The sequence below is a fragment of the Boleophthalmus pectinirostris genome, unplaced genomic scaffold, assembly GCF_026225935.1.
Source record: "Boleophthalmus pectinirostris isolate CB_2022bp ecotype Guang Dong unplaced genomic scaffold, ASM2622593v1 HiC_scaffold_7, whole genome shotgun sequence".
Taxonomy (NCBI): Eukaryota; Metazoa; Chordata; class Actinopteri; order Gobiiformes; family Gobiidae; genus Boleophthalmus; species Boleophthalmus pectinirostris.
The window spans coordinates 22,800,312-22,816,183 of record NW_026571473.1 but is presented as its reverse complement, the minus strand read 5'-3'; the positions used below and the strand labels follow the sequence as shown (position 1 = coordinate 22,816,183).

Genomic DNA, 15,872 nt, shown 5'->3' with positions numbered 1-15,872 from the left:
AAAGAGAAGAGAGAAGAGTGAAGAATAAAAGTATTTCAGTCATATGCATATGTAATCCATTTCTATTAGACGGTGTGTTTGTGATTGCGCATTTAGCTGGTATATTATCAGACATGTTTGTGACATTCAGAAGAAGAAAGCAATTGGTCCACATTTGTACAAAACAAATCTTCACTATGACTTTATTTTAAAATAAGATGTGACTGTACAGTGACACTGAAGAGCACAAAGCATGATAATGGAGCAAATGTGTAGCACTATCATCTTCACCTTGCCTTCCTCCCACACTCAAATGATCAGTGTGTTGATAAAATACTGTGTGAATGACAGTAAATTAAGGCTATACACCATTTGTCAACTGTTGCATTATGAATAAAAATTATTTTTTACATTCACATTATTTTGTCAGGTATAGGTTTTATTTCACCTAACTTGACATTAACTCATGAATCCATTATTAATGTTATTAATTAGTAATAGGACAAAACAAGGGGGGGTTAGATTAATACATCTAAAACACTATACATTTATAATTAATATGTAATTATAAATTAAGCTTGAACTTGAAGCACAGAAGACTTCTAAAAGAGCCCAAAGAATTGCTTGTGCTTTCCACTAGTGCTGCTAATAGAAAAGCCCAACAATATCCATCCTCTGTACAATCAACACATCTGAGTTGTATTTAGTTCACCTGCTCACCATAATCCCCAGTTTTGATTGGAGGAACTCTTATTCTGTCTTTTTTAGAAAGCTGCCATTGGCCCAGCGTTTTTGAGATGTTCTCAAATGCCATGACCTTCATGGACTTTATAACAGGTTGACTGGCATTACCTTGGGATGAGGCAAAGCCCAGATGTGGGCAGAAGAAGGTTATTGTTGGTTTTGCAATATTTGTCGTCTCATAATGTCATCTGACTCATTGTTTTCAATGAGTTACGTTTGTCTGGACAGTTAAGGATATGTGATGGCTACTGATTGTGCAAAGCCTGCATAAACAAAAGGTGTTTCTTAAAGAAAAGCAACATGTCTGAATGTGTTGACATTCAGTGAAGACAATGAAGATTAGGTGATGGTGAAGTGTTTTGCTCAGGGACATGTGGCCTGAGTTATGCTGGATTGAACTGCCTGACATATAGCCAACATAAAGCAATTCCTAGGACAAATCTGATTCAGATGTAGTTGAATCAGGGTTTTTATTAATGAAATATGAATTGTGGTATGGTATACGCTAGCTGTGCCAGGTGTCATTTTGACATAAAACTAGGTTTATATTTCTCCTTTTGGTAACACTATATTATCTTTATACATTATTGAAGGTAATAGGGTAATAATGATCACTTATCTGGATTTTTAGTGCTTTTCACATAATGAAACTAATACAGTTTATGGCACCTGAGTATAATGTAACAAAAAGCAATAACATTATTGACATGAGTCAGTCTCTTACACCATAGAGCACTAAATAAACTGCAGTGAAATGTGACAGCAATACGTTCAGTCGGCAGGATCTAATTATATTAATATTTTGATTAATGTCTGTTACTGTACAAGCAATGTAAGTTGTTTCCATGTGAAAGCTTGTATGCTGAGAGAGCAAACGGACCAAAGATTTTAAAAATAGTTATGCCTGTATTTTGCCCATAGTCGTTTTTGTGTTTTGTTTTTACTCCTGATTCTTGTTATGTTTCTTTAGGAGGAATATCATATATTTAAATAAATTATATTAATATAGCTCTGATATGTGGCTAGCACTCACGCCTCACAGCAAGAAGGTTCTGGGTAGCCAGGGCCTTTCTGTGTGAAGTTTGCATGTTCTCCCTGTGCCTGGGTCGATTTCCTCCGGGCACTCTGGTTTCCCCTATCAACCCAAAACATGCACCATAGGTAAAATCCTCCAGCTAAGGCAGTCCTGACCAAGCCTAGCAACAAGATCATGGCGATAGAGACCTATCTCCAGGCATCCCATGTGCTGCCCACTGCTCCTGATGGGATGGGTGGAATGCAGAGGAGAATTTCCCAATATGGATAATAAAAAGTACTACAATAAATAAATAAATAAATAAATAAATAAAATAAAAAAAAAATAAAAAGTAAAAAAATAAATAAATATTGCTGTCATCTATTAGGCTATGATGATTGGTAGGAAAGGAGAGCTGAATTTTAGTTTGTTAAAGCTATTTCCTTTTTTTTTTATATCAAGCATGTTGTATTTTATGTGTGATCTGCATTTGTTAAAAACTAAAACTCACAAAATATCTTTCCAACATTTTCCTTGCTGATGCTAAACAAATCCACACACCCACTTTAAATGACATGATTACTTTAACCAAACGGCACAAATGATCGCGGTCTAACAAGCAGAGAGCTCTATATGCAGCATTGCTCATGTAATAGCAGCTCTCCTGCTCACTGTTGGAGCGGTCTGCATGTTGTTCTTGGTGTGCTATCTGACGGCATTACCTTGGCGTGAGGTTACCAAAGTGGGCTATGTCTGTAACAAGCTCTTTTGGCTTTGTGTATTTTGTTATTTTCTTTACACTGAAAGGCAGAGTGGAAGAAGAAATGCCATTACAAAGGATATTTGAGGTAAAACAGATCAGACTGGAAAGTTCCTACAACCTCACTTCTCAAACCCAAACAACAGTACATTTTTTTCAGATGAATGTGCCCGAACATAACAACACAAGATTGGCCTTATATACAACTGAACTTAAAAGCTTGTCCTAAAGATATGTTTCAATGCTGGCATTTCAACAGAAACTGTAGTATGTTAGACTGGCCATAGAGCCACTCCAGTGTAAATCCCAATTAAAACAAGAAAACATTATCTATATGACACTACAGATTATAAAATATCAATAATAACAAACTTTCATTCAGTTACTCTTACTAATGTAAATACTAATTACATTTCTCCAAAGTAATGAGAAAAACTGATAACAAATGACATCAAACATATACATAACTTTTGCATATATGTGTAATCTGTCACTCACTAGTTTAGGAGAAGATGCTTCAAGACTAGTTTCATTAATGTGCTCATCGGTGGATCCTAAAGACAAGATTACTGCCTGAATTCCAGAAAACACTGTATAGTTGCTCACTAAATCATCAAGTTTAGACATCCTGTATCACAATTACAGCTCTATAACACAGTGTTGATGTGTTCTTCAGGCGTATTAAAAGGCACAGCGAAATGCCAAGCAGATAGCACCTCAAATATTTCAGATCTAAACAGGAATAGAAAATGCTATCATGCCCTGATCGGCTGTGTGAATGTCAAATGGAGATTAGACAGATGTAATCAATGTCCCCTGTCGCTGCACTGGTTAATTAGGCTCATGTATCTGTTACTCTGGGGCTACTGTGTCTGCCATCATTAGGTTTATTTATATGGAACTTCTCTCACCTGCACACTTCCCCTGTGGAACAATAAACAAGAGTAGATGGTGCCTTAGTGTATGACCTATTGCTATGGCCTAATGTTCTTTTTTTTATTACATCAGAATACTCATACCTCTCTTAAGATCCTGTTCCATTTGCTCTTCAGAATAGAAGTAGATGATGTGTAGTATTAAAGGCCATATATCTGACTTTGATTTCTTCTGCAAAGTGACTTTTATACAATACAGTGGAACTGAATGAAAGTGATTTGATTGGATGAGAACAAGAGAATGAGACAGAACTGCCAAAGACACTTATTATTATCCAATCAGGCAGGTGGCTGAAGAAGAACCATGTGTAAACAGCTGCCTGAGACTATTCCAGATTTCTCTGTCATGGCTCAACGTTTGAGTGAAAGAAGGCTCTAAGAAGGCGAATTTGGGAAGGACTGAAAAGTGATGTGACCAGTAATCTTCACCTATTTGGAAAACTGCATTCAATGCTTTTCTTACAGACACATGGCATTTTCTTCATTCACTCCTCTGATTGGAACAGGCTTTGGGTAGTGTCTCATGAGCCAGGGTAAATGATATGTCAAGTCAAGTTATTTTATTTATATAACACATTAAAAAACAACCATAACAATTTGCAACAAAGTGCTTTACATCACGAAACACAACATAGTGAAACAATAACATAAATATAAAATATATAAACTATTACATAAAAGAGTGACTCGATACACAAAGATAATAGTCTAAAATAGAGCTCATGGGCTGTTGAACGCCATCTTGAAAAAAATAATTTTTAGGATAGTTTTAAAGTGAGGTAGGGAGAAGCAAGATCTCAGGTGATGAGGGAGGGCATTCCAGAGCCTGGGGTCCACAACAGAGAAAGCTCTGCCTCCCCTGGTTTTGAAGGCGACATAATGGGACGGACAGTAGGTTGAGAGTGTCAGACCTGATATAATTCAAGTCAATCATGCACTCACATTCATTCAAAAGGAGCAGCCATCAAGACACACGTGTAATGATAAGAACACAAACTGCACTGGAATCTGTCTGACAAATACCATCACCCTATTTCAAAGTACTGCCTATCTATGATTTACTGTGAATAAATTCTTAGATTTTACAATCACAGTATCAAACTCTCTAGAGCATGGTTTATGAACAATGTTTATGTGTCATGTTATGAACATTTTGACATTACAAAAGCGTCACACATTAACAGCAGCAGGGCATATGACTCATGATCAGGGTAAACAGCGATGAAACACAAACATGGAACATAATTTAACATAATTGAGCATACAATGGAATTTCGCCTATAATCATTAATGTAAAGTTAGCTAATGATCTCTCTGTGTTTGACATTTCAAAATCAAAACTTTAAAGCAATCTTTGATGGTGTGTTATTTCCATTTTGATAAATCATTCTCATAACAAGCATTGAGCTGTTTTCAACTGGGACTAGTAGGTCTAAATGATTCTTTATAGGCTATGCGCAATTCAGCCCTGTTTTGGGAAGGATGCTGGATGCTAGAAACATTGCCATAAAATTAATAAAATAAATAAGCCTATAAAAGTGAACATAGGCAGGCTGTTTGTTGGTAGACAAATGGGCATGATGTTCTTTCTCAATATTCAAATCCAGCTACTGTTCCTGTTTCTGAATAAAGGAGCATTTATGATAAATAGACAAAATATAGGTCTTCTCTTATATAATACAGTAATGGAGTAGCTTCTCTCATTTGTTGCCACTTACCAATAACCATGGTCACTATTTCTACGGATGAACAATGCCACCTGCTGTTATTGTAGTCTAATCGGCCTATTGGCACAGTAGATTAGACCAGGCCAATTATCTGCATCAAGTTCAAAAAGGACTGTTTACTAACTAAAAAAAAAAAGGCTAAGATGGTGTGCGCAATCACTGGGAGCCTACACTACATCATAGCTTATCATTCACTACATCAAAGCTGGGTAACACTTTAGCAACTGAGAAACTGTGTATGTGTTTTATGTAGTTACCTGTGCATAACTTCAGCCGGTCCCTTTCTATGGGTCATGGAAGTGGGAGTATCCCTACATGCTTTGAGTAGGATGACCAGATTTTCAAAACAAAAAAACCTGAAATGTCTCTGGTTTGGATTGCTAATAATAAAATTGTGAAACGAGTGTGTAATTAAGGAAAATTGTCAATAATATAGTCAAATTTTCTTTGTGTTTTCATCAGCTTTTCTGTATTTTACCTAAACAAGTGACAATTTATGCCTCTTTACTGTTGGCAGGGATCAAAAAATAGGGACAACTGGGACATTTATTGTATAAAACTGGGACAAATCGCTACTTTTGGATAAATCTGCTGAGACATGGGACACAGAACCCAAAACTGGGACTGTCCCAGGTAAACAGAGACATCTGGTCACCCTAGCTTTGACTCAGTTGCAGAGGCCGGATCATGGATCTTTACATAGACTGTATATATTAGTGATGTAACAATAACAGAAATATTGTTATATGGTATCGTCAAAAGTCTCTCAATAATATCGTGGACCATCACAATATATCGAATCGCAAGTCTCTTTCCTAAAAAATCATTGTTATGGTGCAGCATGAGCTAAAAGAAACTACATAGACCATGATCCTTTGCTTCTGTTTCAGTCCAATTTACACAATGTTACACAATTAGTTTATGAGCGAACCAGTCTTGTCAAGATACTTTTAAAAGAAAAAGTAGCATATTAAAAAAAAATTTAAATCGCAACAATAATAATAATAATATCGCAATAAATATATAGATAATAGATACATATCGTAAAAATATCGTACCGAGCAGTTTGGATATTGTACAGTCTGCAAAAAGCAGCGTGCTGTAGTGGTCACGTGACAAACACAACCCGGAAACTAGAGGGCGGTGCTGCTGCTGCTCTGCTAAAGGCTGCTGGCGGTTTAACTAGGTAAAAAACTGCATTTATCTTACACATTTTGTTTACGTTAAGGGTGTTTTATATTTCAGATTGACCACCATATTAAATGTGCTACTAATGCAACCGCTGTCTGTACGAGATCAGCGCATTTTTGCTTGGCCAGCTAGCATTGTAAGCTAACAGTGAAAATAGCTTTGTTTTTGGTAATCAGCGGACGACTTCTGCTGGCATATTAGGATTTTTGTTTAAATGTAGGCTATTAAACATAATTAATAAAAGACAGTCATTTTCACTCAGGCATTGGTTTGTAAGGGCGGACGTGGAATGAATAGAGTATGACAGTACAAAACAAATACATTAAGTACAAATGTCGTAGCCATAGGTTAACTATAATGAATGGATCACTGTGACTCTAATGTGAACAATTTGGTCTGATGTTCTTCAATAAAAAAAACATTGGTTAAAACAGATCTCCATTATTACCACATTACCACTTTGATGCAGAGGTTGTATATATCTGCATCAAAGCGTTGTAAAAATGTGTAGTTCATATGATTATTTTTCGTCTTGACAGCAGCCTCCACCATGACAGCCATAAAGCATGCTCTCCAGAGGGACATCTTCACTCCCAATGATGAGCGTCTCCTCGGCATCGTTAATGTGTGCAAAGCTGGGAAGAAGAAGAAGAACTGCTTTTTGTGTGCCACGGGTAAGATGTCAATAAAATTTCTATAGCATCAAATTCCTCTCTGAATATTGGTGTAACATTTCATAGTAAAAGTATGTTTTGTTTAGTCACTACGGAGAGACCAGTTCAAGTGAAGGTAGTAAAGGTGAAGAAATCTGACAAAGGAGATTTCTATAAAAGACAACAGACCTGGGAGCTTCGAGACTTGACTGAAGTAGATGCCAAAGATGCAAGCAAGGTACATTGTATATTTTATCTTTCAGTAATATACCTGTAATGCCCCATCTTCACAGTCTATTATATTTGTCTGTTGTATTAGGAAAACCCTGAGTTTGATCTACACTTTGAGAAGGTGTACAAGTGGGTGGCCAGTAGCACGGCTGAGAAAAACTCCTTTATTTCCTGTATTTGGAAACTGAATCAGCGATACTTGAGAAAGAAGCTTGAATTTGTGAATGTCAGTCCTCAACTGCTGGAGGGTATGCAAAAAAATTCCCATTTGCTGTTCCTGATTTAAATGCATGCCTTTCCCTATTGAGTTACTACTGTTGACTCTGCAGCTAATTATGTTGCTTTTGCTTGTGTTGTTTTACTTAATATGCATACTATGCTTACACACTCTGCCTCTTCTTTGAATTCTGGTTTGTTGTATGGCTTTCTGTGTTAAATTCTTGTTTATTCTCACTTTTTCTCTTGACCATTCTCTGGCCAGAACTTCCTAAAGCGGAAGGTTGGTAGGACTTCACTCCCCTCTTCATTGTAACCTCATTGCCTCAGCCAACAAATCCCATTATGAAAAATACATTATAAAGATCCATTCACTAAGCTCACCCTGTCACCTAACAAGAGTTTCATCTAACAAAACATTGCAAGTATGAATAATTACATACAATGCACTAGTGTTAAAATGCATTCAACAGTAGTGCATTGTTTACCTGTTTAATTGCTTCATGTTATATTGCACTTAAGTGAAATTTATTCTAATCATAAATTCCCTATTTTTGTTATGGTAAAGTTTTATTTAAACTTGCCTCATATAGATTTTGAGTTTACAGATTTACTGTAATTATCCATTAAATAGTATAGTAAATGTAAAAAAAAATTGAATTCAAAGATCCTCTTCCTGGTCTTGCCCGCTTTGGTCAATTGTTGCTTACCGATCCATTTTTAAGTCTTCATTTTTTACATGTCTGTGCATCCTCACTAGATCTTTATTAAAATTAGTAAATTTGTAAATTAGCCATAGACAGGCTAACTGAAAGTCCTTTTCCTGATTGTCCCACATACTTATGTTAACCAAGGTAAAGAGCATTTGAAGGTGTTAGGACAACACTACTTTTTTTTTTTTTTCATAGAATCAGTTCCAAGTGGAGAAAGCCAGAGTGTTGCTGGGGGCGATGAAGATACCCTTGATGAGTACCAGGAACTCAGCACCCGCGAGGAGCAGGACATCGAGAGCATGATGGAGATGTGCGAGTATGCCATTTCCAATGCTGAAGCTTTTGCAGAGCAGCTTTCTAGGGAGCTACAAGTCCTGGATGGGGTCAGTTGCATAATAAGCTCATTATTTAAAATGGGCAGAAGATTTAGATGATACTAATGCTATTACAAATGTATATATATACCTGTAAGACTTAATTTATAGAGTGAGTTTTTGTTCAAAAATTGCTTGAGTTTCAGTAAACATATTATGCTGGCTATTAAGTGTATTTAAAAAGGCAATATTTGTAATTTGGGTAGAATTTCTGTTGAGCAGTAATAATTCTATATTACTAAACCATGGCATGATGATCCTATAATTAAATGACCTTTTCAACTGAGCCTCTGTAAAGTTGAGGTCAAGGAGAAATACAAACCTAACACACGACATACACTGACTGAACCTTTCTGTTGATATGGCTGTCAAAGAGAGGAATGATCAGAGAAGGCAACAGTTACATTATGTTGTACGTAACTATCTACTAACAACATAATCATGACCTACATTCTCCTCCTCCCATCTTCCAGGCCAACATCCAGTCCATTATGGCATCGGAGAAGCAGGTTAATATCCTGATGCAGCTTCTGGATGAAGCTCTGACTGAGGTCGACACGATTGAGGGGAAACTGAGCAGCTACGAAGAGATGTTGCAGAGTGTGAAGGACCAAATGGACCAGATCTCCCAGAGCAACCGCCTCATTCAAATCAGCAACACCAACAATGGAAAACTGCTTGACGAGATTCAGTTCTTAGTGGTAATTTATATATTTATGTTTATAATTAGGATTTGTTGATTTTACTTCAAGCAAAGCATATGACGAGATGCAAAAGAAAATGACAGATTTCATTGATGGCACTGGATGGTAGGTTGAGACAGCAAGTCAACTGAGTGACTGATAAGACCCATGTTGTTTGGGTTAGACCAGCATTTCCAAAAAGTATAACTCTGTTAGAACATAAAAAAAACAAATGCTTCATGTTGTGTTGAAATAATTCCCATTTACCTCTCCAGAATTACCTAGACCTGTCAAAGGGACACATCAGGGCATTACAGGAGGGAGATCTAACGTCTCCTAAAGGAATTGAGGCCTGTATCAACGCCTCTGAAGCTCTTCTGCAGTGTATGAATGTGGCCCTTCGTCCAGGTATGTTATTCAAAGACTACACTGAAATACCATGATAACGAAATAGTCTTTAATTAAAATTTTCAGCATATCATTTACAATCCACTTTTGTCCAGGCCATGACAAGCTGTCTGCAGTAAAACAGCAGCAGCACCTGTTTGCGGAGCTTAGAGACACCTTTGCCCGACGTCTCACCAATCACCTCAACAATGTGTTTGTTCATCAGGTAAAGCTTTATGAGTCATGTGAAAGCAATTAAAGCTTAACTTGCTGTTGCATTTGCCAGGCTTGCTGTCTTTCCAAGAAACAACAGTTTGTTGCTTTTTAAAAATACAAACTAAAAATGTTACAGTAATTAAGATTGGAAATAGAAGAGTAAATAGTCCCTAAAAACAGCTTCCAAATCCTACTGACTTCCTGTATCCTAGCTTAGACTTCCTGTTTACTGCAGCTCTATTTCCTGTGTGGTTTCCTGATCTGCCGTGTCCCTTCTCTTTCTGACCTCATGTTCCACTCTTAATTCATCCCTCTCTTCTCTCTCATTCTCACTCTCTCTCTCTTTTTCTATATCAGTTCAACCACTTCAGTTACTTCAAAATGACCATCCCTCAGTTCTATAGGTCCTCCTGTCTGTCTCTCCCAGTGAGTACTTGCTCTCATGTCTGCCACTGGATGACCTCTCATTCTTCATTCTAACTTACATTCTTTATGTAAGGGAGTTTGGGCCATGGTCTGCTTGGCGAATGTCTTTGACTCTTTTAATATCATCAATGACTTTTAATCCCTAGCTACAGGTGTCCACAACATATTTTTTACTTGTCAATTAAACAATTTATTACATGGGTTGGCTGTCATGCTAACAATTCATTGCCTGACTGCTGTGTGCATGTATGAATGAAAGAAAATATAACAGTAGAATATTAAGACAAATAATTAAAATACAGGTGTATGCCTATCCTAGTTGAACAAATGTAGTTTCAGTAGTTTCATTCAAAAAGTCAAAATTCACACAGGACCTTATTTTAAGCATTTCTCATAAGGTACATTTTTGAAAGTAAAGGGGAATTAGAGTTTTACTGGGACCAGTCTAGCCAAGGCTGTAAAAAATTTTGTTGAAATACCTATGTGGTACATTTGATAATTGGTGTTCTTTACTCATAGTTTTTAACTTGACTGACATACACCTGAATTTGATATGTTATAGTCGTTTTCCTGTTTTGGTATGCTCAGACATTCACTTCTAAACTTTATTCATTAATTTAATATAGATTTTTATTTTGTGTTGTAGGGCCATGACCAGAGCTCCACTCTGTCCCAGAACACTGCAGAATTGACTCTACCTAAACACAGCCCCCTGCACAGAGATCTGCTGCGTTACGCCAAACTCATGGAGTGGCTGAAGAACACACACAAGGAGAAATATGACGGTCTATCCAGGGTAGGGGTCATAATCTGATTTAATGTAATTTAAAACTGTGATTATTAAACATTTTCTATTGGGGTAACATTGGTAACAATTGGCAACAATTAATTGGTAAAAAAGAACAAGGACTAGACAAACACAAAAAATGATCTCTTTTCTCTAATTAAAAGCTTTCAGTTAGCATATTTTACCTTAACTGATTGGAATGTGTTTAAAAATCTCTATGTACTGTAGAAGTAATCGTTTTACTTATTGACTAAACTAATTGTTAGTTGCAGCCCTAGTTTAGGGACTAAAGCAGTGCTACGCAGCTTAAAGCCCCAACCACACTGTGAAACAATAATGTCAAATTAAGTCTATGTAAGATCCATAAAAAGTTTGTGTACTGATATATTGAGAATTGGTGTTCTAAAATGTATGTTTTCTCTCTTATTCTGTAGACCTATGTTGATTACATGAGCCGGCTGTATGAACGTGAAATTAAAGATTTCTTCGAAGTAGCCAAGATCAAAATGGCAGGAACAAGCAAGGAGGCAAAGGGCAAGTTTGGTAAGACTTGAAACCTCTCCAAAACTGTCTCATCCAAATACATATGAAAAATAATTTCTTTGCACGAGTACACTATGTTGTGTAACTGTATTTCTGAGGTGTCATACCACGATAAAGCCAATATGAATATCTGCCTTAATGCTTTTATGCCTTATACATAAAATCATCATTTGCTTTTGCTTATGTGTGTATGTTTGGGTATGGCACAAGGTGGACCTTTACGTCACTCATGCACTGTATGTCCTGTGTCAGCTTATCTCTGAAAACAAAGTGGTGTATTTTGTTTTCCAAAGTTTGTGCTAGCATTCTTAAGCCACTGAACATTTCTAACCTCTCACCCATCCCATTGCTGCATGTTCTGAGCCTAACATGTCTCTGTCTTTGATGCCTGCCTTTCTAACCGGCTGCAGCCACGCTTCCTCGGAAAGAGAGTGCACTCAAAACGGAAACAGAAAGTAAGTATCAAGCTCAAAGACTTAACTTAAATAAATGGCTTTTATTGTGCTTTTTTGCTATTTGTCTTCATCACCAATAACCAACACACAGTCCTGACAGAGACCTGTTTTGTACTTGTACTATGGGGTCAACTGTCTACTTCACAGTTATATTCTTGCTCTTTAAAACATGATAAGAACGATCAACTAGAGTCGTACCACATACTGAAAATGTCTGGTCAATCTTTTAATTTCCAAAATGTTAAATGTTATGTTGTAAATCTATTGTATGTCACAAAAACTAATATAGCCATTTAAAACGGCATATTTTTATTTGGGCACCATATGTGCAAAATTGAAAAGGCATGTTTATTTATTTACTATGTCAAACCATAGCCTTTTAATTCATGTGCAGTCACTTGTCACTACTGCTTAACCACCCAATTGTTTGGTAAGTGATTGGAAGGTAAAATATGACCCTTTTTCTCAAACTTAACCTTGTGTGTGTTGCGCTAGGCCTCCATGGCAGCTCTGGAAAACTCACCGGCTCCACTTCCAGTCTGAACAAACTCACTGTTCAGGGCTCCAACAGCAGACGCTCCCAGTCCTCTTCCCTGCTCGATATGGGAAACATGTCAGCCTCAGATTTGGACGTGGCTGACAGGACCAAATTTGACAAGGTTCATACTCTAGTCTTAATACTTTTCCGTACTTTGCTGTTTGTGTGTCACTTTCAAACATGGACACAACTGTTGTTTGGTTTCAGATTTTTGAGCAGGTTCTCAGTGAGTTGGAACCATTATGTCTTGCTGAACAGGACTTTATTAGTAAATTCTTTAAACTACAGCAGCACCAAGCAGTCATTCCTCCACTCGCCCAGGTAAATTATCAGTTTTGTTTGGCTGTTTTGTGTATACTCTGTATGTTTTGTGTAATATACCTTATATATCTAATCAGGTTGGTTAATAGTAATGAATAAGAAAAATATAATGTAAGAAATAATTTAACTGCTATTGTGTGCTGTAAGAACATGTTTAGAGCGCTAGAGAGAGATACTTTATTGATCTTGAGGGAACTTCAAGTTTTGCTGCAGCAAACTGCTTTACAACAGTCACCTTTATGTCTCAGAGGTCTCAAAGGTCTCAAAGGTCTCATTGCAGCATAACAGAAGGACTAGTCAAGTAGGGTCAGCAGATTTGTGTCAGGGCAGTTTGAGGAGAGGAAGCACCAAAAGAGTCCCTCCTCTGTGTCCTGCAGCATCTCAGCAGTGTCCAGGAGGAGCCAGGTGAACACAACTGGAAAAGTTACGTTCTTACTCCGCTCACTTATTTCAGTTGGTGATGAAATGGTCCATTTCTTCAAAATGTTTCCCCTGGAAATATTCTGCCATATTTGCTGCAACATATGGTGTAAAATGCCTGTAACATCTCTAATGTCCATAGCTAGCTCCTTAGCTAGCCTCTTTCACAATCTCCATGAATACCGGAAAAACAAACCATTCATTTCACAAAATCCAACTGTCCCTTACTTGTCCATTGAACTGCACATGCTGCACTTCTTAGTTGGTTAAAATCCCATGATATGATGTTAAAAACTGAGCACAAAAAACAAAGTGTCAAAAACTGCTCAGTAGCCAGGTAACCACAAAAGTCACCAACCACTCTGTAGTTAATACTTTTTTTAAATTTACTTAAATTTATCTTAAAAACCAAGACAGCACAGTCAAGCAACTAAAATTATAGGAATGTTGTTTTGTGGTCCTTTACTGTGACTATATATCCAGTTGTACCTATTTGCATTGATTTGTTATGTATTTTCCTGTCAGCCGGAAACAGAAGAGCCCGACGCAGGCATGCAGACGAGAATACCTCATCAAACCGAACACAGACACTCCTTGTCATCTGAGTAAGTGGTGCATTTGAAATTTTACCAACACTTAATCTCCTCTGCACTATTCATTTCAACATAATGTATTTATTGTAGGAAAGACATGGTACGTCTGATGATGAATAAAATCTTCCAGAGCATAGAGACAGAGCTGAACAGTCTCATAGCTTTAGGGGACAAGATCGACAGCTTCAACTCTCTGTACATGTTAGTGAAAATGAGTCACCATGTTTGGACAGCGGAGAATGTCGATCCGGCCTCATATCTCAGCACGACATTGGGAAATGTGCTGGTCACTGTCAAGAGGAACTTTGATAAATGCATAGTAAGTTCATGTACAGTATATTTTGATGTAAATGATGAAGTTTAGAATATACAGCACTGACGTAAACATGACAAAATTTGCAGTCTGTCAGTCACATTGACCTGAAAAACCTCAAGTTCTGACTTAGCGATTAGAATTTGCTGCCTGAATGAAGTGCTTTAGTAAGTCGAGTCTAATAAGTCTAAATACTTTAACCCTTATCTCTGTGTTTTCTTTGCAGTCTGGTCAGATAAGACAGATGGAAGAAGTTAAAATCTCAAAGAAAAGCAAAGTTGGCATCCTGCCTTTTGTTACTGGATTTGAAGAGTTTGCAGAGTTAGCTGAAACCATTTTTCGTAACGCTGAACGCCGTGGGGACCTGGACAAAGCTTATGTCAAACTTATCAGAGCTGTATTTATGAATGGTAATCCCAAGACTCTTATTCACTTTAGTTTTGTGTAATTGATATTACTGAGAAAATCTTTTTGTTCAACAGTGGAGAAAGTGGCCAGTGAAAGCCAAAAGACACCACGTGACGTTGTTATGATGGAGAATTTTCATCACATCTTTTCAACACTGTCACGTCTTAAGATCTCATGTTTGGATGCGGAGAGACGTGAAGCCAAGCAGAAATATACAGATCATCTCCAGTCTTATGTCATCAACTCTCTCGGTCAGCCTCTGGAAAAACTCAACGTAAGAAAAAAATAAAAAATAAATATATAGATATAGAGATAGATATAGATATATCTATCTATCTTTAAATAAATATATATATATAAATATATATATATATCTCATATCATAAAGTATGTATGTATTTTTATTTAAAATCTGTCTTCTCTAGCATTTCTTTGAGGGAGTGGAAGCACGTGTAGCTCAGGGTGTCCGTGAGGAGGAGGTGAGCTATCAACTGGCCTTCAACAAACAAGAACTTCGCAAAGTTATCAAAGAATATCCTGGCAAAGAAGTGAAAAAGGGACTTGACAACCTATACAGGAAAGTTGATAAACATCTGTGTGAGGAAGAAAGCCTGCTTCAAGTAAGAAAATAACTGCATGCTCAAAAACCTTTTTTTACACATTTCAGTTTTACATTACTTAATTTTATCCACTAGGTGGTGTGGCACTCCATGCAAGACGAGTTTATCAGACAGTACAAGCACTTTGAAGATTTAATAGGCAGATGCTACCCAGGCTCTGGAATCACCATGGAGTTTACCATTCAAGACATGCTGGAGTACTTCTCTAGTATTGCCCAATCGCACTAAATGCTCTGTAACAATGACTCCATCCACTACCTGTTACTGGCTGAAATTATACTAGCATTTTACTTCCATACTGCTTGTTAGTGTATATAATGAAATTTCTTTGTTGAATGAGTGAGTGCGTGCGTGCGTGTAGTTTTTTTCTTATAATATATTAAAGGGAGCACATTTTTGTGTTAGATTCAACACAAATAAAATATTAATCATGCCTTTTGTTATTTTTTTTGCCACATGTATGTATATATTAAATTTACAGATGCTATTATCTACTTTGTCTCATGTTTTTATAATCTTTTTAACCTTATAACCTTAATGTTTATTTAATTTTCGATGCTTCTTGTTTATGCCCAAGTTCGGTGTGTACTGAAGCAGAAAACAAACGACACTACTGTGCCCTTT

The 15,872-nt window shown here is 36.9% G+C and overlaps 1 protein-coding gene across 3 annotated transcripts; it reads left to right on the top strand.

Moving 5' to 3' along the window:
* Positions 1–6,280: 6,280 nt before the first annotated feature.
* exoc1 (exocyst complex component 1) lies at positions 6,281–15,742 on the top strand. 3 transcript variants are annotated; one of them, XM_020918771.2, is made up of 19 exons: positions 6,281–6,346; positions 6,891–7,025; positions 7,112–7,242; positions 7,324–7,483; positions 8,360–8,547; positions 9,012–9,239; positions 9,497–9,629; positions 9,725–9,834; positions 10,897–11,046; positions 11,472–11,580; positions 11,991–12,035; positions 12,531–12,694; positions 12,781–12,894; positions 13,840–13,919; positions 13,998–14,226; positions 14,447–14,630; positions 14,703–14,902; positions 15,054–15,248; positions 15,324–15,742. In XM_020918771.2, the coding sequence occupies exons 2-19, from the start codon at positions 6,902–6,904 to the stop codon at positions 15,474–15,476; spliced, it is 2,697 nt and encodes an 898-aa protein (XP_020774430.1). In that variant the 5' UTR covers positions 6,281–6,346; positions 6,891–6,901; the 3' UTR covers positions 15,477–15,742. The 3 variants fall into 3 exon arrangements, with proteins under 3 accessions (XP_020774430.1, XP_020774431.1, XP_055021087.1); XM_055165112.1 differs by having other exon boundaries at positions 6,287–6,346; positions 6,894–7,025; XM_020918772.2 differs by lacking the exon at positions 11,991–12,035.
* Positions 15,743–15,872: the final 130 nt, after the last annotated feature.